The sequence below is a fragment of the Staurois parvus genome, unplaced genomic scaffold (assembly GCF_062004578.1).
Source record: "Staurois parvus isolate SC_StPar_1 unplaced genomic scaffold, SC_StPar_1.0 ptg000154l, whole genome shotgun sequence".
Lineage (NCBI taxonomy): Eukaryota > Metazoa > Chordata > Amphibia > Anura > Ranidae > Staurois > Staurois parvus.
This window is the reverse complement of record NW_028317950.1, coordinates 13,115,625-13,142,446: the sequence shown is the minus strand read 5'-3', so window position 1 is coordinate 13,142,446 and position 26,822 is coordinate 13,115,625. Positions and strand designations below refer to the sequence as shown.

The following is a 26,822-nucleotide window of genomic DNA, read 5'->3' as shown; positions in this document are numbered from 1 at the left end:
GACACTGATGCTCCCTGAGCCTGCAGGACAGCTTGAATGTCTTTGGAACATGTTTGGGGCTGCTTATCCACCATCCGGACTATTCTGCGTTGCAATCTTTCATCAATTTTCCTCATCCGTCCACGACCAGGGAGATTAGCTACAGTGCCATGGGTTGCAAACTTCTTGATAATGTTGCGCACTGTGGACAAAGGCAAATCTAGTTCTCTGGAGATGGACTTGTAACCTTGAGATTGTTGATATTTTGCCACAATTTTGGTTCTCAGGTCCTCAGACAGTTCTCGTCTCCTCTTTCTGTTGTCCATGCTTAGTGTGGCACAGACAGACACACAATGCAAAGGTTAAGTGAACGTCTCTCCTTTTTATCTGCTTTCAGGTGTGATTTCTATATTGCCCACACCTGTTACTTGCCCCAGGTGAGTTTACAGGAGCATCACATGCTTGTAACATTCTTATTTATCCGCAGTTGTGAAAGGGTGCCAATACTTTTGTCCAGCCCATTTTTGGAGGTTTGTGTGACATTATGTCGAATTTGCTTTCTTTCCTCCCTTTTTTTGTTTTGTCCCAATACACACAAAGGGAATAAACATGTGTATAGCAAAACATGTGTTAATGCAATACGTTTCGTGAGAAATACATGATTTCCTGGAGAAATATCAAGGGTGCCAACAATTTCGGCCATGACTGTATATATAACTGTTGTTAACAGCAGAGTTGAGCTGCCATAAGTAGTCATAAAGATAGCAACACCATGTAAAATCTAATTGCTTAATATGGAAATTATTAAAAGGCATGGCACATTCTAAATATTTTTTTTCAGTATTTCCTTCTTCTCATTTCAAAAAGGACAAGAATTTTAATAGAAAAAAGTCCAAAAAATCCCATGATGTACAGTAGATTAATAGTCAATCATGCCATCCAGCGATGTAGAGCCATGTCAATCCTGATGCCCAATGTCTGCCAAAAAGAAAAAAGCCCACTACTCACCATAGCAGGGTCTCCTAGGTGATGTTATTGACCACATTTGGACATGACCATATTTGGTCAATGATATCACTAGGACACCCAAAAAGAGAAGATTTGGTCTGAACATAAGAATCTTAAGCTCATCCCTACTCTTCTTCAATCAGGTCTGGCAGTGCGGTATCCTGCCATGGTCTAAATCGAGGTTATAACCCAGGGTTCTCAACTAAACAGGTTGAGGGGCTCCAGGCAGTTTGCTTAATGCAGAGGAAACTGGTTTGTCAGTTTCCTCGTTGGTTCGTCAATCCCGTTTTGGGACCTGGGGCCTGGAGATTTTGAAGTGATTTGGGAGGGATGAAATCTCCAATCTGAGGTCCATGTTTTCAGAACCCCCAGCACACTAATTGCACAGGTGTTTGCAGGCCTTTTTGTAGAGGCCAAACCATGGTTCTAGGCTCCACCCCAGCAAACAGGAGGTCTCAGTTGCCCAGGAGTCAGGAGGGCTCCACCTAGGAGAGGTGGGAGCCAAAGCAGCAAGGCGCTGCTAGCTGTGTGGAAAACAGCCATTCAGAAAAGAGTCTGCAGGAGAAAGACGTGAGCCTGAAGTGGAAGGCCAGAGCGGCAGGACTGTATGTATAAGCCAGGGGGCTAAAAGTCTGCATATGGAAGAGTGATATGCTAAAAACCCCTGTGTGGGACATCATTTATGTTTGGATTTATGGAACTTTCCTTTAAATAAAAGTGGGCTAAAATGACCCTTAAAAAAGAAAGCGAGTGGCTGTCTGCTGTAAAAGCTCTACCCTTGATGCTAATATCCACACAGGTTATTTATCTTCAGTTATAAGCAATCAGTGTTTTACCATTTTGCAATTTTGGCATTTTTCATATATATGTTAAAATCAGCATTTTATTTGCTGAAAATAACTTTTCTATATAACTTTCTGAAAGCAGAGGCAGTGAAGAACAAGATGGTGGTTGTTGCAATTTTTGTTTTTCACACAATATTTGTACAGCCATTTATCAAATGCAACATTTTCAGGAAAAATATACTTAAATTAATTATAGTGCACACAAACACAATATAATAGACAATCATTAGCAGTAGATACCAAGCATGTCAAAAATGAAAACTGTGAAACGGTGACAAACTAGGTTACCTAAATTTGTTCAAAGGTAAAACTTTAAAAGCCTTTACAGGTTATCAGTTTAGAGTTAAATGTGAGCCATGGCACTAGAATTATTGCTTTCAGTCAACATTTCTGACATACCTCACATGTTGTACCATCTCCATGAGACATGCCACTTGTTGATTGACAGGTGACCCTACCCCCATGTTTAATGTTTACCTGTCATTTGGCAAGTGTATCTCCATGGGACACATCTGGGTTTATTTACTAAAGCTGGAGAGTGCAAAGTCAGGCTCAGAAACCAATCAGCTTCTAACCTCAGCTTGTTCAATTAAGCTTTGGCAATGAAACCTGGAAGCAGATTGGTTTCTATGCAGAAGTGAGCCTGACTCTGCACTCTCCAGGTTTAGTAAATAAACCCCATCGTGTTCATCAGATTGCAGTTTTGTTTGTTTTTTTTATTGTGCATATCGGCATTCGTCATGATTGATGATGGATCTACTTTGGAGAAATTTTTTTTTTTTTTTTCAAAAAAAGGACTTATCAAAAACTGTCTCTGGCTTTTTATTTACTTTTGAAATTTTTTGGTGAATGAGTAGGGGTACTATGTATTCATTCAACATCTGGGGGCCCCTGTTGTCCAGATTCTGATAAATCACGTCCCCACAATCACCACACAGGGTTGTGGAGAAGAGACCCTTGTCCTCATCAACCTGGGGACAAGGTGCTTTGTGGGGGAGCACCTCTGCCTTAACCACTTGCCCTCTGGAGGATTTACCACCCTTCCTGACCAGGTCATTTTTTACGATACAGCGCTGTGTTACCTTAACTGATAATTGCGCGGTCATACAACGCTGCAACCAAATTAAATTTACGTCTTTTTTTCCCCCCACAAATAGAGCTTTCTTTTAGTGGTATTTGATTGCCTGTGTGTTTTTTATTTTTTGCGCTATAATAAAAGAAAAACAATTTTGAGAAAAAAAACAATTTTTTTGACTTTTAGCTATTAAACATGTCCAGTAAAAAAATTTTAAAAATCAAATTTAGTCATAAATTTAGGACAAAATGTATTCTGCTACATGTCTTTGTTAAAAAAACCCAATATGTGTAAATTAATTGGTTTACATGAAAGGTATAGCTTTTACAAATGGCGATATATATATATATATATATATACATACTGGATTTCTTTTTTTTTTTTACTAGTAATGGCGGCAATCAGCGACTTATAGCGGGACTGCAGTGAGCATTCTGACACTGGGGGCAAATGACTTGGTGTCACTGACATACCCAGGGACACCAATAAACCCTACGTATATATACGTCATTTTGGGCACCCGTGCCGCCCTGTAGCAGTATTTCTGCTATAGGGTGGCGCGGAACTGGTTAAAGCACCTCCCATTTTTAGGGCATGTATCCTGGTATGTTTCAAGAGGTTGGGGCCACTCGTTCATACCCCCTTTTCTGGCCTGTCAGTCTGTATGCTCGGATAAGGGTCTGGTATGGATTTTTAAGGGGACCCTACAATTTTTTTTTTTATTTTGGCCTGGGGTTACCCTCAAAATCCATTGGGGGGATCCTCGCACTATTTTTTGTTTTTAGTTTTTTTTTAACCAGCACTTGTTTTGTTTACATTCTGCTTCCTTGCTCCTTAACAACCAGCTATATTCACAATGAATTCGACTGTTATGAAATGAATTAGAAAATGAGACATCATCCAAATGAAATAAATGGATAAATGTATTTGTTATTTTTTGTTATAACTTTTTTCGGATTTGTTGCCATTCATTTTTATGTCATTCAGAAATTCGGATACATCTGAATTTCTGAAAATAAATTTTTCTTCTGAAAAACATATCAAAACTAAACTAATTGTACATGTCTAGCAGGCTGTCTATTTATTGCAGAAGAGAAAATCCATGTCTCTTCTTAAATAAAACCTGCCTGTTTGCAGCTTTCTCTAAAATGTACACTGAGGTGCAGCAGCAGGGCAGTTTTGTGAGCAGATTGAAGAAGAAAAAGGCTTAGACACAAGGTAGGTGTTTTGTTACACTTAAAATAAAAGTGTATTGCCCCAGAGAAACTTCAGACTAAAAGTGAGCAGCAGCAATATGGTAGTTCAACTAGTATCCAGGCAGCATAGTCCAGACTATGCATAAACGACTAAGGCAACTGTGATTTATACAATAAAAATGAGTGTAAATAAATACACTTCTGAAAAAAATTAAGCGAAGACAGGGCATTATGTAAACTACTTGAATACATCAAAAGGTATACAAGGCAGGAGTTTTTTTGTCAGCAATTCTTTTCTTTTGTTAGAGCCAAGAAAAGATGCCAGTCTGAGTGTTCCTAAGGGTTGCAACCTGGGAACCATTCTGCAGCCTAACTCATTGTGGAATCTATGATTGAATACCAGGTGGCTCCTAAAATTTTGTGCCCTGGATCATGGACAAATTGGACAATTTTCAAGATGAAAAACACAGATCTAAATGTAGAGACACAAAGCCTGTTGAAGTGCCAAGCTGGCATATAGGTTTTGGACTTGAGGGGGGTTCAGGGAAATTTTTGTTTTCTTTCACTCTAACAACAAGCTGATACTGTAAGGTTGTTACTGAAGACGGTAAGGTGGATGTAGGTGAGTGCTGTTTTGAGTTTAAAGATTTCACTCTAGGGAAGTGAGGGCAGCCTATGGCTGTAGGGTTGTACATGTAACATTTAGACAAGATAAGACAAGGCCATTGAGAACGTAGTGGGATTGAAATTAGTCTTCCACCATACAAAATCCAGTGTGGTCCCCCTTCCCAGCTGCCAAAATTTTTGCCAAGTTTGCATTTCTGTCTCTGCCTTTGTTTGCTTGACTAGGACAGGGACAGCCTTAAAAGAAAAAAAACAATTCTAAAAATGATGAAAAATAAATGTTTTAATTTAAAAAAAATAAAAACAAATAATAAAGTAAATAAAAATGTTGTGATTGGGGGTAGAAATATGTTAAATTTGGTCCATCCAGACCATGAACTGGAGAAAGGGGTCTGTCTTTACCTGTACTTCACTATGTATGATTAAGTAGGCACTATTTTCCCCATGTAACCCCAATTCACTAGACCCTCTCTTTATGCCATAATAACACAGATGGAGAAGAAGTGGAGGAGGAAGATATGAAAGAGGAAGGGTAGCAGCAAGAGAAGGAATAGGAAGAAGTGAAGGTACAAGGGGAGGATGAGTAGAGAGAGGGGGAAGATGAAAAGGTGAGGGAGGAGGGGAAGAGGAGTCAAAGAATAAGAATGCAGAGAAGGAGGGGGGGGGGGGGGCATGTGCCAAGCAAGGTACATGTATGCTTTTTCCCAGGTGAAAGGCTCCCAGATGGTTAGTGCCTTTGTCACACACAACCTTGCTCGTGGAGTATAGTGTTAGTGTCAACCATCTTTTGGGCCTGGAGAGCTGCCAGCACCACCAAGCATAAAAGCTGCAACAAAGCATGGCAACATTCATCCTGGGATGTTGTATATGCTCTGGGGTGCTTGGGTGAAATGCTGGTTAAAGACGTCAAAGGATGAGGCCAGTAAAAAGGAAGAGGTCCATGTGACTACACTGTCACTGTCAGGCAATACACATGCTAGTACCACTGGCTTCAGCAATCTATCTATCCTGCACCCTTGAAAAGATTGTTTCTTTTCTGGACAATGCGTAACCTGCCAGTGAAAGTGTAATCCAACAACCCAGACACATTATGTTCCACATGTCAGTGGAGGGGAGGGATAGCCTTCTGGGCAAAATAATGGTGTCTGGGTATCCACCAATACGGGTTAGTACAAGCCACGAACTTGTAGAAGAGGGATGATTACATGAACTGGAATGGAGGTAGCTACTGCTCTGCCTCACCATTAGGACTTTCCATCTCCAATCACATTACACATTACATCTCCAATCGGTGTCACCCATGGATGATCTATCATCTCATCATCAACACCCATCTTATTGCTGGAGCCCATTTTGCAGTAAGTGGCAGCTGCTGTACCATCACTGCTTCTTGCTACTCCCTGCCTGTCCTCTAACTGCTGTGTTCTCTCTCTATGCTCATAATGCTATTTTCCTCTTTCTTATTTACTTACATGACTAAGAACATCTTCCTACAATAAGTCAGTAAATGCACTACCAAATAATTCTGCCAACTCCTCATAGTCAGATTATGGGGTATGCTGGGATTAGAAGAAGAGGAGGAGGAAAAGAATGCATTAGTAGCACTTGCTGTAGTATGACTTCTATGAATGGCAGATCTGGCAGGAAATGGTAGGCATAGTCCAGCCATCTTTATGAGTGCTCCTGACAGTCTCTTAACTGTATTAACCCTCACTGCACTGGAAAATTATGGCGGCAGGAGCAGGGGGATAGGACAGAGAAAGATTTCTACTGAAAAAGGAAGAATCAGAACAAAGGATACAGCATACTACTGTAACTGTCATTTTTGTTCCTTGTGCTGATTTTTCTGTTTTTGTTTCTAGCTAAACATAGACTTGTAACATTCCCCATGGTGGTGTGCAGTTCCCTATGCTTTTTTTTTTTTTTACAATAGCTTGTTTTTTAACCTTAAAATGAGCAAATATTAGTCTCAAGAATTGCCTCCTATTTATTTTAGTGGGATCAGCTGATAAAGTCAGGTTTTGTGGATTTCAATCCGCATACAACAAACTCCCCCACAAATTAAAACCTAAAGTACATACAGTATGTGTGAGGGTCATATTTTAAAATATTCTAAATTTGATGCTCTAAATAAATCCAAAGTGATACTTTGGCATCTGAAAGGTTTACCTTTTTTACTAACGTTTCAAATTTTAAATGTAATTATGAAATTATTTTATGATCTTGTAAACATTTGACACGACTTGAATTACTTGTATTAATTTATTAGTTTAACTTGTTCAATCTGTTTAAAGAACTTCTTTGGCTATGTGCCCATTCTCACACCTTAAAGTAAAAGTATGAGCAAAATGTAAAAAATACATATGTGATGTCATCTTTCACTAGAATTAACAGAGCAGTTTTCTTTTTTTCAGAGTACCCCATAAAAAAAGCTTTAATACCTGTTATTCTTGTCAATTGATCCATTCTGCAGTGAAAAAGCAGCAGCTTTGTCACCCTGTGGACAGAGTAGTCTTAGATGGGCATGTAATTTTTAAATGAGTTTTACAGGACTTTCTTTTTTGGAAAATGGTCTAAATGGTCTAAGCCACATAAAGAAAGTTGACCATTGTCAATTGTTAAATAGTTTTTTGAAAACCCCTGTAATTGTTATTTTTGTTGGATAACAAGGCCTGTTATAAAGAATGGAAACATAACAGGTCTATTGTCAGGATCAACAGGTAATAAATCTGTTACAGGGCGACTCAGAATAACAAAAACTGAATTTTTTAATGCTAGTGACAAGCTTCATCACATACTGTATGTCAGTTTTGGTTTTGCCAGGATTACCACTTTAAATAGTTTGAGATGCCATGTGAAACACTTGAGCTTTTTCCATTTAATAAAATAAAAAAATGCCATATTGCAATCTATAAGTAATTGTAACTAATTGGCAATTGTTTTTTATTGCAAATGATATTTTAAGCGAACATTAAGGATGACTTAACTAATATACTGAACTAAACATTATTACAACCAGTAGGTGATGGAGCAAGAGGAAATGAGCATTACCAGATGACTTACTTTGAGTTTCAGTCCAGGTGTTACTCGGAAGGAAAGCAGTAAGTGATTATTGTTTTGTCTTGTTTTTATATATTTCTCTTAGCAAGAAAAAAAAATATTCGTTACATATATGACAGCGTGTCATATTCCATAAAATCCCTGGAGCTCTAATTAAGAGTTCACAAAAGTCTGAAGAAAACAAAACAAGAAAAATATTTATTTTTTAACTCTTACGATAAGGAAGCAATTACTAGATCCAGTATTGTACATTGGTTTGTCATCTCCCACTATGTAAAAACTGAACAATAATTATCATTACAGTTTGATGACACGAGCCATTCTTGTTTTTTTGGTTTATTGAAATTTAATTCCTTCTGTATTGAACTGTATTGTAATTGTACGGTCCCCCTTTATATTGTAAAGTGCTGTACAAACTGTTGGCGCTATAAAAATCCTGTATAAAAATAATAATAATTGAAAGGGCTAATAATGATAAATCATACAGAGTTGGCTTTCTGCATAGGAAACACAGGCCGTGACCCAGGGAGTGGCATATCCCCATCCAAACAGCATGTTAACAGCCATGTTGTATAATAAAATGTAGCACTACCCCCTTAGGAGTTGCTGAGTTATTTTTGGGCTCCCTGTTATTCTGGACCCCTCTCTGACCCCTGCTAACACCAGAAGGTTCCTTTGACCAGAGTGAATTAACACCAAAATGTACAGCCGCACACACATTAGAGTAAACTGATATGAGGTTTATATTAAACTTCAATGTAAACTTGGTTGAACAGTACAAACTGGTTGTCAGGGCTCCGGGTATGACCAGAGGTATGTGAACTGACGCAGGGAAATGCAGGCTTCAGATATGTTATAAACAATATAATTTATTAATACCAACAATACAAAACGCAGTGCAATACTAAAACATAAACAAAGTGCAAACGAACCAAACCAAACCACCCACAGATAACAATACATACAATGCAAGCGTAGTCAGGCAGGCCGGGTCAATAACAATCGGGCAGGTAGGAACAGGAGGAGCAGGCAGAGAGTAGTCAGGTCACGAGCCGGGTACAGCAACTAACGGGCAGGTAGGTACAGGGGGTCGGGCAGAGAATGGTCGGGGTCACAAGCCAGGGATCAAACAGGAGAAGTCAGCAGAGGTCAGGATCAAGCAGGGTCGGCAACAAGTCAGTCAGGCAGGAACAGGAACAGGAATGCAGGTAACAAGATACAGGGGCCCATGGAAAAACACACACCAAGGCACAGACTGCAGGTCTGGCCATCCCTCAAATACACCTCCGTAATCAGCTTCAGGTGTTTGGCTGACTGCAGGGTTGAGTCTCTGATTGCTGAGAGCACCCGCTGGCCAGCCCTGGTACTGCAGCCCACAAGACAGGTGAGTCCCACCATTACTGGCAAGTCCATTCCTCACAGTACCCCCCCCCCCAAGGAACGGCCTCAGGACGCTCCAAACAGTCCTAGCTGGGCAAAATGTTCCACCGCCCGGGTCTGGTAACTGGCGGGATATCAAAGACTGGCACATCGGGCAGGACTCCGGGCAGAGGCACATCGGGCTGGACTCCGGGCAGAGGCACATCGGGCTGGACTCCGGGCAGCGGCACATCGGGCTGGACTCCGGGCAGCGGCACATCGGGCTGGACTCTGGGCAGAGGCACATCGGGCTGGACTCCGGGCAGAGGCACATCGGGCTGGACTCCGGGCAAAGGCACATCGGGCTGGACTCCGGGCAGAGGCACATCGGGCTGGACTCCGGGCAGAGGCACATCGGGCTGGACACCGGGCAGAGGCACATCGGGCTGGACACCGGATCACCAGGCGGAACAGCAGGCACCGGATCACCAGGCGGAGCAGCAGGCACCGGGCCACCAGACGGAGCAGCAGGCACCGGGCCACCAGGCGGGGCAGCAGGCACCGGGCCACCAGGCGGGGCAGCAGGCACCGGGCCCCCAGGCGGGGCAGCAGGCACCGGGCCACTAGGCGGAGCAGCAGGCACCGGGCCCCCAGGCGGAGCAGCAGGCACCGGGCCCCCAGGCGGAGCGACAGGCACCGGGCCCCCAGGCGGAGCGACAGGCATCGGGCCCCCGGGCGGAGCGGCGGGCATCGGGCCCCTGGGCGGAGCGGCGGGCGCTGGGCCCCCGGGTGGGGCGGCGGGCGCCGGGCCCCCCGGGTGGGGCGGCGGGCGTCAGGCCCCCAGGCGGAGCGGCGGGCGCCGAGCCCCCAGGCGGAGCGGCGAGCGCCGGGCCCCCAGGAGGGGCGGCAGGCACCGGGCCCCCAGGCGGAGCGACAGGCATCGGGCCCCCAGGCGGAGCGACGGGCGCCGGGTGCCCAGGCGGAGTGGCGGGCCCCGGGCCCCCAGGCGGAGCGGCGGGCGCCGGGCCCTCAGGAAGGGCGGCAGGCACCGGGCCCCCAGGCGGAGCGGCAGGCACCGGGTCATCAGGCACGACATCGGGCATCGGGTCACCAGGCATTAGGTCATTTGGCTAGCCAGTGGGCACCGCGTCATCTGGCAAGGCAGTGGGCACCGAGTCACCAGGCACGACAGTGGGTTCCGAGTCAACTGGCATGACTGCGGGCACTGGGTCAGGCATTGGATCGTCTGGCTCGACAGCGGGCATCGGGTCACCAGGCATCGGGTCATTTGGCTCGACAGCGGGCACCGCGTCATCTGGCAAGGCAGTGGGCACCGAGTCACCAGGCACGACAGTGGGCTCTGAGTCCATTGGCACGACAGCGGGCACCGGGTCATCAGGTACCGGATCGTCTGGCTCGACAGCAGACACCGGGTCATCTGGCTCTGGATCGTCTGGCTCGACAGCGGGCATCGGGTCACCAGGCATGACAGCGGGCACTGGGTCATCAGGCATTGGATCGTCTGGCTCAACAGCGGGCATTGGGTCACCAGGCATGACAGCGGGCACTGGGTCATCAGGCATTGGACTGTCTGGCTCGACAGCGGGCATCGGGTCACCAGCTATGACAGCGGGCACTGGGTCACCAGGCATCAGGTCATTTGGCTCTCCAGCGGGCACCGCGTCATCTGGCAAGGCAGTGGGCACCGAGTCACCAGGCACGACAGTGGGCTCCGAGTCACCAGGCATGACCGCAGGCACTGGGTCAGACATTGGATCTTCTGGCTCGACAGCGGGCATCGGGTCACCAGGCATCAGGTCATTTGGCTCGACAGCGGGCACCGCGTCACCTGGCAAGGCAGTGGCCACCGAGTCACCAGGCACGACGGTGGGCTCTGAGTCAATTGGCACGACAGCGGGCACCGGGTCATCAGGTACCGGATCGTCTGGCTCGACAGCAGGCACCGGGTCATCTGCTGCTGGATCGTTTGGCTCGACAGCGGGCATCGGGTCACCAGGCATGACAGCGGGCACTGGGTCATCAGGCATTGGATCGTCTGGCTCGACAGTGGGCATCGGGTCACCAGGCATGACAGCGGGCACCGGGTCATCAGGTACCGGATCGTCTGGATCGACGGCGGGCACCGGGTCATCTGGCGTTGGATCGTCTGGCTCGACAGCGGGCATCGGGTCACCAGGCATGACAGCGGGCACTGGGTCATCAGGTACCGGATCGTCTGGATCAACAGCGGGCACCAGGGTCATCAGGCATTGGATCGTCTGGCTCAACAGCGGGCATCGGGTCACCAGGCATGACAGCGGGCACTGGGTCATCAGGCATTGGATCGTCTGGCTCGACAGCGGGCATCGGGTCACCAGGTATGACAGCGGGCACCGGGTCATCAGGTACCGGATCGTCTGGCTCGACAGCGGGCATCGGGTCACCAGGCATGACAGCGGGCACTGGGTCATCAGGCATTGGATCGTCTGGCTCGACAGCGGGCATCGGGTCACCAGGTATGACAGCGGGCACTGGGTCATCAGGCGTGATAGGATCATCAGGCTGGATCAGTTCATCAGGCTGGGTACAGACATCAGGCTGGGTAGAGACATCAGGCTGAAGTGCGGGTGCCAAGGCACCAGGCTGAACCACGGAAGGCAGGTTCTCAGACGGCAGGCTCACCTGTTTGGATACTGGCAGGATGGTACTGGTTGGAAAGAATTTTCGCTTTTTTCTGGTTTTAACTACTGGAGCACTGCAAGTAAACGCTGGTCTGCAAACGAATGGAGCAGCTGAGGACAGAGAAGAGCTGGAAGATGGAACAGAGGAGGGAGCAGCCGCCACAGAGGACCTCTCCACAGGGCCAAAGAAAGGATAGGTGCAGCGAGTGGGAGCAGGGGACTGGTATGTGGTAGTTAGCAGAGTATACTGGGCCATCACTGGGGGTGCTGTCGGGGATGCAGGAAGAGTGCCTTGAGCAGAGGAATGACGTTGCAAGCTGACTGAGGCTGGGTGTAACAAGTCTAACCATGTCTGCAGTATTGGTTGAACAAAGCTGAGCTTACACAAAGCCTGTCTGGTCAAAGACTGCACTGCGTTTATACAATCCCTTAATACCTGTGGTGAACATGCAGCATAATGCTCCAAGAAGCAATCCACATCATCCTCTAATAACCATACCAGGGACTCTACCTGGTCTGCACTAAATGGTGGCAAAAAGTCATTCCTGCTTTCAGGGGTACCAGATGAAGCCAACTCTACACAAACCTGAATCAAAGGTTGCACCTCAGAAAACTCTGTGCCCTGATCTACTAGAACATGAGCAATCCGTATACATTCTAGCAGTTGATCCCGGGTATACTCCCTCAGAGTCTGATAAGCATATTCTCGGTCATCAAAAACCAGCAGCGACAAATACACAACCTCATCAAGATCTATCCTTCCCAGCAACAAGCCAAGATGGCTTCCCTGTGCAGCCACTTCTGGTCAGGATTGGCCTTGGTGTAATGTCAGGGCTCCGGGTATGGCCAGAGGTATGTGAACTGACGCAGGGAAACGCAGGCTTCAGATATGTTATAAACAATATAATTTATTAATACCAACAATACAAAACGCAGTGCAATACTGAAACATAAACAAAGTGCAAACGAACCAAACCAAACCACCCACAGATAACAATACATACAATGCAAGCGTAGTCAGGCAGGCCGGGTCAATAACAATCGGGCAGGTAGGAACAGGAGGAGCAGGCAGAGAGTAGTCAGGTCACGAGCCGGGTACAGCCACTAATGGGCAGGTAGGTACAGGGGGTCGGGCAGAGAATGGTCGGGGTCACAAGCCAGGGATCAAACAGGCTCACGGTGACTCAACGGGACCTTGGCTATGGTGTCTGACCTCAGCACAACCCCCACACAGCTCTCTAGGGACAAAATCAGGCTCACGGGGATTCAACGGGACCTTGGGTATGGGGTCTGACCTCAGCACAGCTCCCTCACAGCTTTCTAGGGACAACATCAGGCTCACGGGGACTCAGCGGGACCTTGGCTATGGGGTCTGACCGCAGCACAGCTCCCACACAGCTTTCTAGGGACAACATCAGGCTCACGGGCTCAGCGGGCTCACGGGGACTCAACGGGACCTTGACTATGGGGTCTAGTTCGGGTAGCGATTGCTCAAGCCCTCAGGGGGCAGTCCAGGTAGCTAAATTCTGGGCACACCATGGGGCAGTGCAAACAAGGGTAGTCTAATCACATAATAGGGGCAGTTCATGGCAAGAGTAGTCTGAGCACACAATAGGGGTAGTTCATGGCAAGGGTAGTCTGAGCACACAATCGGGGCAGTTCATGGCAAGAGTAGTCTGAGCACACATTAGGGGCAGTTCATGGCTTCTAGGGCACTCACGATAGGCAGCTTGCAGACGCTCAGCAGCAGGCGGCTTCCAGGGTGGTAGGCGGCTTGCAGACGCTCATCAGCAGGCGGCTTCCAGGGAGGTAGGCGGCTTGCGGACGCTCAGCAGCAGGCAGCTTCCAGGGAGGTAGGCGGCTTGCGGACACTCACAGCCCTGGCAGGTATGTCCTGGCTCACAGCAGGCAACAGAAAAAGGGGGGGGGGTGAACCTCCTCAGCACACAGCAGAGCGGATAACCCGGGCCCCAGAGTATTAGGCAGGGTATCATGGGGCCCACAGCAAAGCAGTTCTAGCACACAGCACAGCGGGTAATCCGGGCCCCAGAGTATTAGGCATGGTATCGTGGGGCCCCCAGCAAAGCAGTTCTAGCACACAGCACAGCGGGCAATCCGGGCCCTAGAGTATTAGGCAGTGTATCAGGGGCCCACAGCGAAGCACTACTAGCACACAGCAAAGCGGGAAATCCGGGCCCCATAGTATTAGCAGAGGGGCAGTGGATCAAAGTCCTGACCTTTGAGGGGGGGTGGTCTCCTGCAGAGTGCCCAACGAGGATGGCTGCGGAGGCCCGGTCCCCACCCGGACCTCCCAGCAGCTTGCGAGTCTAGCAGCAGCGGACCTCAGACACACACTAGGAAGAGACCGGCCTAGTCGTGCGCCGGCCTTTTAAAGCCACGCAGGACGCTTCCGGTTTGCTCCTGCAACGGTCGGCCCAGTGCCACGTTGCCGGGGCAACGAGGCACACCCCCTTGACTCGGGTTGCACTCTCGTGAGTGTGGCCTTTGTCACTGGTGGACGCAGAGCGCTGGGAAGCCCTGTGCCCACGCTGCGCCCACCGGGGGCGTGCAGAGGCCTCCCGCCGGGGTCTCCTGGCAGGAGGGTCACAGATCCTCCGGCTAGATTGCCGGGGGGCTGTGATCCCCGCTGCAGGGGTCCCCTCCCCCCATCCTTCACAGCCTGCTTCAAAGGCTGTGTGCAGGATGAGAGGATGCGGCGAGGGGGGAAGGAGGGGGGACCGAGCAGGGACAGTGGGCACACGTGACAGGTGCCAATATTTAAGAAGGTGTCAAAATCTTTACCAAGTAATTATAGACTTGTTAGTTTAACTTCTATAGTTGGGAAGATACTGGAGAGTTTACTAAAAGACCACATAGATGAGTTCTTGCTGGAAAAAAAATATTTTAAGCAACAGAAAGCATGGATTCATGAAAGACAGAAGTTGTCAAACAAATCTTATTTCTTTTTATGAGGAAGTGAGCAAAACCTTGGACAGAGGGGTGGTGGTGGATGTGGTATACTTGAATTTTGCAAAAGCGTTTGACACAGTTCCCCACACAGCTAATGTGTAAGGTAAAGTCTACGAGCTTGGAAAAATCCATATGTAAATGGATAGAAAACTGGCTAAAAGATCGTGTTGGGACCCTTACTTTTTAATATATTTATAAACAATATAGGGTCTGAGATAAAAAATCCCATTGCAGTCTTTGCAGATGACACCAAACTGTGCAGTGGAATAATGTCCTTACAGGATGTCTTCAACTTACAAGCTGACCTCAATGCACTGATTAATTGGGCGACTATGTGGCAAATGAGATTTAATGTTGATAAATGTAAGATTATGCACTTGGGGGCTAAGAATATGCATGCATCATACATGCTAGGGGGGTTACAACTGGGGGAATCAATGGTGGAGAAGGATCTGGGAGTTCTGGTAGATCACAAGCTTAATAATGGCATGCAATGCCAAGCTGCGGTTTCCCAGCAGGAGCGAATTAGATCATGCTTTGCTGGGGGGTTTTTTCACCTTCCTCTGGATCAACTGTGGGTGTAGGATTATAACTATGATGTAACTATGCTCTTAAGTGAACCTGTGTTTTGCCCATGCATACAAAGTAAAATCTTTATTTTAACAGTGGTCCACCAGAAGCACCTACTTACCCTTCCTTCTCTACCATGCAGTTCCATACAGCTGCTCCAAGTTAAGAGGAATATCAGGTACTCTTTCAGGCAACTATGGGGAACCATATGTTTTACTTCTCTATCTTCCACAATACAGCAGTGTACCCTAATTCCAGATGACAACAACCTTTCCAGCAATACAACACCATCTGACACATGACGGATGAAGGGGAATTTTTGGGGGGCTAAAAACTCAACAAGGCAACAATAAAAAAAAGGAAAAAATGTCAACAGCACTAAACAATAATAAAATAAACTCATTTGTACAATATAATACAAACAATAAAACAAGGACCAAGTAATTCTGGACCTGAATCTTATATCTAGGGTGGTCTGGAAGCTGAAACGTCCTAGCATCCTAAATTGGAGTAGTATATTTCTACCCACTGCATCCAAACTAAGTCCCAAAATAGAGTGTCACTGTCCCTTTAATAGGCGATTAGGGAAATTGTGGCCATCGGCCTCTCACCACTATGTAGTCTGTTATGAAGCCTCCTTGTGTTTTGTGATATCTGGGATCTGTGAACTTGGCAGCCACTCTGGACACTGCAGCAGTAATTCCTCATGAAACCAGGGAGGCCCTCTCCTCCAGCTTGCTGGAGCTCTCTGATGGCTGTGGCCTCTGTGCAAATGTGGTAACACAGTCCCACCTTGACACCGCAGTGAGCTCTGGCAACTGCAGTGTCTCCGACTCAGCGCACCTTTCAACAGTCATCTCCCATTCCCCACGTGAGACTACCCCAAGGCCTTTTCTTCCTTTCTGCAGCACAACATCCTGCTGGGACATGTAGTCCCATACAGTTCTCCACTTAATAGAGGCTGTATCTTGGGGACTACATCCCCCACAGTTTCCAGCAGTCTTTGCCCTCTCCATGGACAAGTTCTTTCTCTCCCTGGCTGCACTGCAGCCAATCACAATGTCCTGTTTCCTGAGCAGTGAGATGGATCTCCCCCCTGCCAAAGCTGTGGCTGCATCCCTGTCAAGGTGTCCTCTGGCAGGCTCTCTTTCCTTCTCTCTCCACTCCTTTTCTCACTGGCAGCCAGGTAGAGGGAATGAGCTGGTGGTCAACCCTTGGGACAGCTTTGTCTGGGTGACTGTAGCCATGTGTTGGCAGGTAGAGTGGTGGAGTGGTGGCACAGAGTGGTGGCATGACATTGGCATTGAATTAAGTAAATAACCCCTTGTATGGTACAGTTTACAAATGCCCTGGGATAAAAACAGTTGCCATTGGCTAGTAGGATTCATGGACCTTTCTGAATCCAGGGGCCAAATGGGCAATGGCCACATCTATAGGTGTTCCTGAGACTGGGTGCCACCTTGGTGTTTTCAGAATAGTGGTTTGCTGTAAGGAGATAATGTAAGGATACTGCTGGCAGGAAAACCAGTTCAGAATCAGGAAAAACATACTTGTTAGATGTGTGGTTTTCAGTGAGAAAATGCCAATGTCTGGATTGGCACAATGTAGAATGATGTGCTGAGTATTTTGTAATGATTTTCACATTTTCCTGCTTTCTTTTAGAGGTTTTATCATACAGTAGGTGCTCTCTAGAATGGTTCTGCTCCTTATTTTAGGCTTTTCTAAGTTGTGTATAAGGACAGCCTCTAGCCAATAGCGGCTCCTGTAATAGATCGACTCATGTGTTAAAATCCTGGTCTAATGTACAGTTTCTGCCTAATTTCAAGTATTGTACATACAGGATGCTTCTTAATAATGGCTGTGGATGGGAGTTGGATGCATGTAACAGCATGTTTCCAGCACTCGGATTGCGGTAGAGATTTGTTACTATAAGGCCATCCACCTGAAACAATCTCCAAGTCCAAAAAAGAGATACTCTGCATGTCAAAAGTATAGATAAACTTAAGATTAAAGTCATTATGGTTTCGGGCATGCAAGAATTTGCTTAGCAAATCCTGGGGACCTGTCCAGATGACTAAAAGATCGTCAATGAATCGATACCATAATAGAACATGTGTCAGTAGAAGCTAAAATTTCATCTGAGAATACTGTCTCTCCCATCCTCCCAGAAAATTGCATCTAACCTTTTTTATTCTTTAGATTCTTTTTGTCTTAAAATGTTATCACTATGTGGTGTATCTATATGAGTTTTCTTAAATATAATTCTGACATTACCAGAAAATGTGCTTTTAATTCTACTTGTACTCCAATTTACAGTTAACGCTCAACCTAAAGGCAGACACCACATGATGCCAAGTGTTAACTTAATTACACAGAAATGTGCCTCTTTCCAATATGGTTTCACTTTGTTACTTGTGCCAGGTTTCCCTGACTTCATGACTAAGCGCAACCGCTATTCTGCTGTTCAATGAGACCACCCCATAGGCCAGTAATTGTCATTAGACAGCGAAATGGTAGTTGGAACAAAAAAACGGAGTGATTGCTGTACTAACTAAGCAATGGTAGTGCCGCAATCTCTCCCGCTGAACCTTTGTGTTCTGACAAGGGGACTCCCCCCCGCCTCCAAAACACACTAATCAGTACTCACAACCATTGGCTGCGAGCGCTGATAAAATGCTGTTTTTTCAGCACATCCCTTCGACAAAAGCCGATTTCTTCAATTGGCTTCTTGGACGGACAGCTGGACACACAGTCCGAGTGTCGGCTGGTTCTTGCTGAACCGGCTGATACTCAGACTGTGTATACCCAGGTTTAACCCTTGAAGTCAGGGAAAATCAGGTCTCAGCAACAAAGCTTAACTCCAGACCAACTGATGAATACACTATTGAAATAAATATATGGGAACTGTTTTGCCTGGCAATAGATTTGTATTTCTGTCTATCCATCCCTGAGATATATACAGCCCTGTTGGATAGAATTGCCAGCCTGGTGACTTGACTTTACTCTATGTACTTAACCCCTTCATGCCTAAGGGTAAAACAAATCTAAATGCCTAAGCACAATTCTGCAACGTTGACATGTGATAGTAAAACTGCACATATCATTACAACTACTTTGTACATCCAGGTGGATTATACCTTTATTTTTTTCAGGAGAAATTGGGCTTTCATTTGGTGGTAAATGGTAATGGATAGCTCCTAATTTTTTTTATTATCAAAGGAAAACTGGCCCAAAATAGTAAAAAAAAAATTTTTTTTTAATTTAGCTGTGTGTTTCTTGTGACTACCATAACCTACCACCAAAGAACAACCCAAAATAAATTCTCCAGCTCTTGGCGATCACAGCGATACCATATATGTGTATGTTATTTGTTGTTTGTACCCGTAGTACAGCCCAGAAACAATAGTGCGCATTTAGTTTTTGTCTTTTTTTTTACCTAAAACACACTGACACTGACATTAACACTAACTGACACTGATACCATTTTTTTAAATCCTGACCTTGGACCCTGACATTTGACCTTGACCTTTGACCCTGACCTTGACCCAAACACTAACTCTGGCACTGAACTAGATCAAACCTTGATCTAGGTATTTTTCTTTTTTTTTTATTTTATTTTTTAACATTTATTTATTTATCTTTTTTTCTTTTTTTTTTTTTAACACATTTTATTTCTCTCTATGCCAGGAGTTAGAGAGATACAATGCATCTCTCTTCTCCATTCATAGAGAGAGAAAAAACAAGGGGGCCGGGCTGTACAATGACTGATCACTGTGATAGCCAATCAGAGGCTATCTCAGCAATCACGTGACCCGGAATCGGGAGTCCCAGGTCCCGATCGTTAGAACGAGACCGGGGCTCTCAGTGACACCACGGTCTCTGTGCTGGGAGCGCGCCGAGCGGCTCGCTCCCAGCACAAGGACAGGTACGCAAATATCTGGCCCCACGGAAAAAAGCCCAGTTCCGTGAGGTCGCATATTTGTGTGCCGTCAGCATCAAGGGGTTAAGCAAAACAGCTAGGTCACCTCTCCAACCCCAGCCTGTGAATAGACAGTAGAGGAGCAACAACATCCCAATGAGGTCACCACTCTGCTCTCTCCACCAATCAGCATGTTGCTTATCAGCACATACAATATGAATGCTAAATTACCAATTGCCTTATAGTGGTGGTCCCCCTATCCCTTAATAAATGCATCACATTTTATATATCTGCTTAAAGTTCAACTCAAAAGTATAATTTATGAGTTCAAGTGGAACCCTCTTGTACTAGTCATGGTACATGTGGTGTGTGTAAAAAATACCTCATAGTGTTCTGGTTTTTTCATGTGTAAGAGAGAGATTTCATGCTCGATTTGTTCACCGTTGTGAAGAAGAATGTGAAAATTTTATTTGAAATGTATCTAAATCCGAAAACAAAAATGTAATATATTGCAGCTTACTAGTCCTTGGTGTGGTGGCTGCATTTGTTTTGTCTTTTTCCAAGTTTCTTTTGCTTTATTTTCACCTAGTGATCCTGCAAATAACACACTTTCTGTTCCTGAGTGTTTACATCACATCTCCACTATATCTATGGAGGGATCCATGGTTATCATCCTAGGCTGTTCTCCTGATATGGGCTACAAACATGTCTGCATCTCTTCATTTGTCACGATTTAGCCTGCAATCTCCTGTCTGTGAATTTTTTGACAAATCTTTGCTGTAGTTCTGCTAGACCTGTGATTTTATTCACATGTGCTGCTCCCCTGTGTTCACCTATGAGTGTTGCCTGCTCTACTGTGGATTAATATCTCTTTCCACTCATTACTTCCTTGCCTGCCTCCCAGACTGCTTCTTTATATACTGTAAGACATGCACAGAGCAGCCTGTGTTGCCTGAGCAACTTTCCAGTTTCTCTTAGCTCCTGGTTTGCCTTGCATTACTTGAATTCTGTGTCTGACATCCCATGTACCAACCCTGGCTTTGTCTACTGTTTCTGCTTGCCTGCCGCTTGCCCTGATCTTGGCTCTTTACCAGATCCTCTTCTGTCTCATGCCATTTACACTCTGCATAGACAAGTGGTCTCCATATCGTCAGCTTGGTGTACCTGGGGGCTGCGACCTGGTTCCATCTTGCTTCAAGTCTATCCCCACCATCAGGGGCCCTGGTGGAAAAGTAGGCTGTACCTTAGACTCAGCGCCCTGGGGAACCCCGAGTTGGCATTCTAGAAGGGCTCACTACCACAGGAGCCTGGCAATCCCCACTACATGGGGGGAAAGACATTTGGTAGTTTACAGAAGATGGCTAGGAAGGAAGATATTATTTGGTGAAGCTCAAAGGGAGTGACAAGAACACTGCATTTCTGGCAGGATCACCAGGTATTTTCTTGAAAATAAAGAAGAGAAAGGATTTTAAAGACTGTAAGCTGTAAATAATAGCATTTTTGTTCTTGGGTTTAAATGTCCTTTAACCAGAGATACTAATATACAGTAGCAAAAATGAAATGAGAGATTTATACATTTTCATTATAATTTTATTCAACGTAAACCAGGCTGTCATAAACCTGCACAATGTAAACTGAGCATATGATGAAAAATGCATAAACTGAGGTCACCTGTAGTGAAAACAGCATGTTTAACCCACCAGTAGACACAGAAATATAATAATTATAATTATTATTGTTAGCAGACAAAACAGTCCAGCAGAACTTATAACAATAGAACAGTCAACATCCCCAAGTCCCTTGTCCCCCCTCCCAACCAGGCCATGAGCTGCTAGGCGTACCTGCACAAGTAGAGTCCATGTAAAGCATTGTCCAATAGTGGCATCCACCAATGGCTGGTCTGTTTAGGGTGAACTTCCAGTTGGATGGCTCTCATGTCATATGGTTATCACTTTATTCTTCACAAAACACTACAAATGGAGCAACCATAGGTTTTACGAACTCGTCCAGGCAGCATCCGGGAAAAAGGCAAGGGGTGGCTCTCGGACTCGGCCCACTGTCCCTTTTTATACCCACCGGAGAAGTTGGTTGGACCGAGGGATCCCGTCAAAAGCCAAAGAACCAGTAAAGGCATTAACCTCTACCCTCTTGTACATGGCAGCACCTGTCTAACTCATTTTAACATGCTTACAAGTTTCACAGAATGACATAACAGTTCTAGCCATTAGTCTGGCTAATCCTGTCAAATAAATCTCAGTTACTAAATATTTTTCATGTAAAAAAGAACAGCTGGCCATACATTTTAGTGAATCTTTATTAAGTTATTACATGCATTTAAATAGTGCCTTTAATTAATGCAGCAGTTTACATATATTGTACATACACATACATCCCTGCCCTCTAGGAGCTTACAATCTAAGGTCCCTATCTAACATGAATACATGGACATGCTAGGGTCAATTTAGACAGGAGCCTGTTAACTTACCAGCATGCCTTTGGAGTGTAGGGAGAAACTAGAAAATACCCAGGGAAAACCCATGGAAGCACAGAAGAACATCCAAACTCCATGCAGCTAGTGTCATCTTACAGTTGTAAGGAACAATAATTTTGAAGAGCTGATCAAGTAAAGATGCTAAAGTGATAACTGACAAATATTAAAGCTGAGCTCTTGAGATCTTCTAAATACAAATAAAATACCTGTAAAGAAAGCCTGTGCTGTGGTCCAGGCATTACTGCCAGACATCATAATCTGTATGTGTGACATCACTGTCCTAATTAAGAAGCATTGTATTTCCTTATAATGAGATCTCCTAATAAGGAAGCATTGTATTTCCTTATAATGAGAGCTCCTAATAAGGAAACATTTTACTTTCTTCTTTTAGGTGATTGACATCATGGGGAGCCTGTCAGTGTGGCTGATACATGACCTTGACAATCTGGACCTATTTGCCCTACAACAGCTGAAAAGGACATATTTATTGTAAGGCTAGTTTATCTACTTGCCAATTAACTTACCATTAGGGTTGTAGGCTGTGGTTAGCCCTTTTACCTTGGTGTGTGGTTCACACAGACAGTATTTGCATGGAGTTAGTATAGTTTTTCCTTAGTTTGCATGTATTTCCTTTGAATGCTCTGATTCCCTTCCACAACACAATAAATATCCTGGTCAGTGAACTGTAATTTGACCAAAGAGGTACTAGGGTGCTTGTGTTTGTGTGTGTTTGAGTCTGATAGCAGTCTTAAGCTGGCCATACACTGTTAGAATTTCAGCCAATTCATAGCAATCAGCTTTTCAAAGGAACTTGACTGAAAATTGTTAGCAAGTGATTTTTGCAGCATCTAAGGCTGCTTTGAGAGCTGCTTGTGTAATTTAGTGCAGCTGCCATTTAGTTGCACAGACAAGCACATTAGCCAGCTAAAAATGACTAGAGAATATGGCTGGATAGATTCATAGCTACTACTAATATTTTTTAAAAGTTGCTTTTGCAATACAGTCCTCATGCCGGCCATAGAAATTGAACATTTCAGGCAATTTTAACCACCAGCAACTAGCTTTTGATCGTTATACATTTTGGATAGAGTGGGTGAGGGTTATAACCTCTACTGAAATAATTTTAATACGTTGAAAGAATAATTGTGGCTGAATACAAATTGATTGAAAAATAGGAACTTTTTAAAGCAAACGTGTAGAAAATAATTGAATCTGGAGTTTCCTTAACCCAGTGCTTGTTCAAAAAAATGGATTATTCAATACATTTTATTTGGATTTGAATGGAAAAACCAATAAACAAAACTGAATGATCAGATTTCCACATGTATGGCCAGTTTTAAAGAACGTACCAACTATAATAGGCAGTAAGTCCAAGACAAACTAACCTCTAAGATAGTTTTGGTGACCAGTTAAAAAAAATTATGTTGCAGAACTGGAGAGAGGGCAAAAGAAGAACAGCTAAACTAATAAAAGGCATGGATAAGCTCAGTAGTGATTAAATATTACTGAACTGAATGTAACCTCCCTTTAGAAACAGCTTTTAAGGGTGTTCTGGTCACTTTGTGTAAATACATACGTGGTCCACATAATAAACTTGATGCAATGTTGCTTACTCTAAGGTCATTGGAAGTGACCAAAGTTAACGTTCACATATGGGCTTTTTTATGTTTGGAGCTGCAAAGAAGGTAGAATGGCCACAGGAGACCACTCTGGCCATGTTTTGTCCAACTCTGTAATGTTTTTTTCTTTTATAAGGCTGGATGTTTTTCTCAATGTAAAGAATATAACTGGCTAAAAATATTTATAGGTATTACCATCATAGAATGTTGATGCAGTGAATATCAAGTAAATCAGATCACGGATCATAAGAGTTTTTTGCCTTCCTCTGGATTAGCTGTGAACTTTGGATTCTGTGGATGCAAGTCTTTTCTTTAGTTGCTTTTTTTCTATTGGATTAACTCAAAGGACATGTGTATTTCTTTTTCAGCTTGACTATTTACCTATATGTAACCATGCTTCCATGGGTTGTTCCATTTCTCACTACAGGTTCAGCCTAGTTGAGTTTAGAGTTTGATTTTATATTAGGACCATTTAGATCCATGTAATGCCATTTTCTGAATAAAGAAAGTATCTTCTTTTCACAAATCAAGACAATTTGATTATACTGGAAGCATAATATGACACATTTGCCCAGAAATCAGAACTGTAATTAACCATGGACAGGATAAGTTTTTGCATTTCTTCCACAAAAAAGTAGTTGGAAGCCTTTCCTGATCTCTGTGTTTCTCATGCTATAAAGGATGGGGTTTATAAATGGCGTGAAGATAGTATATAGCAAAGACTTCAAAGTGTTTTCATGATATGAGCTACCACCAACTGGGAACATGTATATAGTGATCTGCGTGCCATAAAATATGAAAAGGGTAGCTAGGTGAGCACTGCAAGTGGAGAAGGCTTTCCACTTACCTGCCATTGAGGAGATCCTGAGGATGGATATGAAAACACAGAGATAAGTGAGCATGACAAATAAAAATGGCACAAATACAAGCATAATGGATAACACAAAATCTTCAGTCCTCACCAAGGAGGTGTCAGAAGAAGAGATATCTAGAATAGGCACAAAATCACAGAAAAAATGTTCAATAACATTTTCACCACAGAACTTCAGCTGGAACAAAGAAACCATTTCTATCAACATTAAAATAAACCCGATAACCCAAGGCCAAGTAAGCAGATGACGGCAGAGTTTATGATCCATGACTGCAGAATAACGCAGTGGGTAGCAAATGGCTAAGAATCGGTCAAAGGCCATGGCACTGAGAATCAAAGACTGTGCATAGGTAGATCCACAAAAAACATAGTACTGGATGAAACAGCCAACAAGAGAAACATTTCCACCTTCTTTCATTATAATGTAGAGCATATTCGGCATAATGTTAGTGGTGAAAATAATATCTGCCAAAGCCAGGTTCTTCAAGAATATGTACATGGGGACTTTGAGGTTGTGACATGCTGATACTAAGACAACAATTAAAAAATTACCTATCAAAATCACAAAATAAGTAAGCAGGAAGCCCACAAAGACCAGGATTTTGATGCTGTTAATACCTTTAAAACCAAGCATTAGAAATTCACTAACGATTGTCTGATTGTGTCCGCACATTTCAGTCTAGAAAATAGAGAGTATTGGATCACATAGTACATTTCACATCAAGAAATTTTTTTAGAGCATAACGGTATACTTATCCTTTATCTTGATAGTCTAATGGTATACCCATATAGGTTATGGTGAGGTGGATTTAAAGCCCCGCTCCGAGATAATCTTCACCTCCACCCACCCCCTCTATATGATCGCTGGATAGGCAATTGTTTGGTAAAGGTGCACTAACCATTTAAACATTAAATATGAATACCTGATATTTAAATTTCTAGTCAACAGGTGGAACTCTTGGCTACTTTTCAAGTTTTCTAACCTCTCCTAAGCTCCTATGTTGAAATATCCTGTTGCTTACAATGCTTAATAACGTAACCTAAAATTGACCCACAAAAGTGAATCGAAGCAGTGACTCCCTTCCCTTTTCTGCTTCCATCCCTGGCTGTCTACTAACACAGTAAAAATATATATTTACATATAAATTGCCAATTTAAAAACAACAATAATTAACCTAATAAATAACTAATTCTTCTAACATAAAACTTAATAATGAATTTAGCACCACATTTTGTTTTTCATTTAATCTGGAGTTTCCATTACAAATTGCTCAGTATATAGGGAGAGTCTTGTACTGGTTGCCAGGTTCAGGCTGGCTCATCCAGCAATTCAGGGACATCTGCTGCACAGGCTGAGATTTCCCTTTCCCATCATTTCCTGCTCACAAAGTGGGAAGTGTGTCTAAGAAGCAGAGGATCTTGGGACCTGTATTCCCATTGCCTAGAGACACCATATTTTTCAGCATTGTCAGGAGTACACTTACCAAAGGAGAGGAAAACCGATGGCATCGTGGGGAGGCAGATATATTCTCCTGCAACAGCCACGCTTCTCTCTTTGAGAGGAGACTTGGAAGCTGACAGAGAAGAGCGTGTCTTTTTTCCCTTTCAAGACCAAGCTATGGCTCTACTGTCCAGCACAGTAAACCTGCTTGGCAGTCCAGCATCACCCAGCACTAAACAGCGACCTTCAACATTCCAGGGACCACAGTAATCTCCAGGAATCAGGTTGGCTGCTTCTGATGACCTTGCAGTCGTCACTATCCACTGTCTTGATTGGTTGTCAGGAACAGGGGTGGACTGACCATTTGGAAACTCGGGCACTGCCCGAGGGCCCGGGGTCAGTAGGGGGCCCCATGAGATGCCCCTGGTACCTTTTTCATAGGCTTTTTAAAATTTGGGCAAGGACACAGAGGCCCCATGATCGCCTATTGCCCGGGGGCCCCATCAATTGTCAGTCCGCCCCTGGTCAGGAGTCAATCTGGAGCCATGCTACTCTGCCAGGAGCCTGATCCTCCACAGTGGATTTTGGTTGTGTCATCTCCCAGGGGTCTGATGAGTGGGTGCAAGACCAACATTCTACCTAACACAGTGTAGACACTGCATGTACCTACTTAAAGGCTTTTTTTGGAGAATACATCTTGCTATTCCATTCACTTTGCTAGTTGCCATCACACAGTGATACCTTTGGGCTCCATCATAAGCTAGCTAAAGACCAAGAATAAATCTACCAGCCAGAATTTCTCCATTCAAAATATTCAATTTGCAGAGTTTGTCAATGACTGTCTTTCTCTTTACTGTTGCTGATGTAGCACTTGTTTACTTTAAAGGGTAACGCCTACCCAGATTTCATAAATTGTGCATTATTTCTTTGCTTGTGCGGATGGAAGTAGCGGGAGCTAACTTCCTCTTTCCCCTCTTGCTCCTGGAATCATAGGTTTATTCAGAATTTGTTGGTCCTGCATCCAGCCTATTGACACATTCATTTCTACTGTATATCTTTGTGACTTTGTTTTATGCTATATTTTGCAGGTTGGGGAACACCTACAACTAATCCT

General features: G+C 44.5%; 2 protein-coding genes across 2 annotated transcripts in view; one reads left to right on the top strand and one right to left on the bottom strand.

The window, feature by feature from the left end:
- Positions 1-26,822, top strand: part of LOC149463526 (ficolin-1-B-like) — a 638,327-nt gene that overhangs the window by 423,446 nt on the left and 188,059 nt on the right. The window lies entirely within an intron of this gene.
- LOC149463529 (olfactory receptor 5V1-like) lies at positions 23,987-24,940 on the bottom strand. Its single transcript, XM_089675318.1, has one exon. It carries the CDS (start codon positions 24,938-24,940, stop codon positions 23,987-23,989), a length of 954 nt encoding a protein of 317 aa, XP_089531444.1.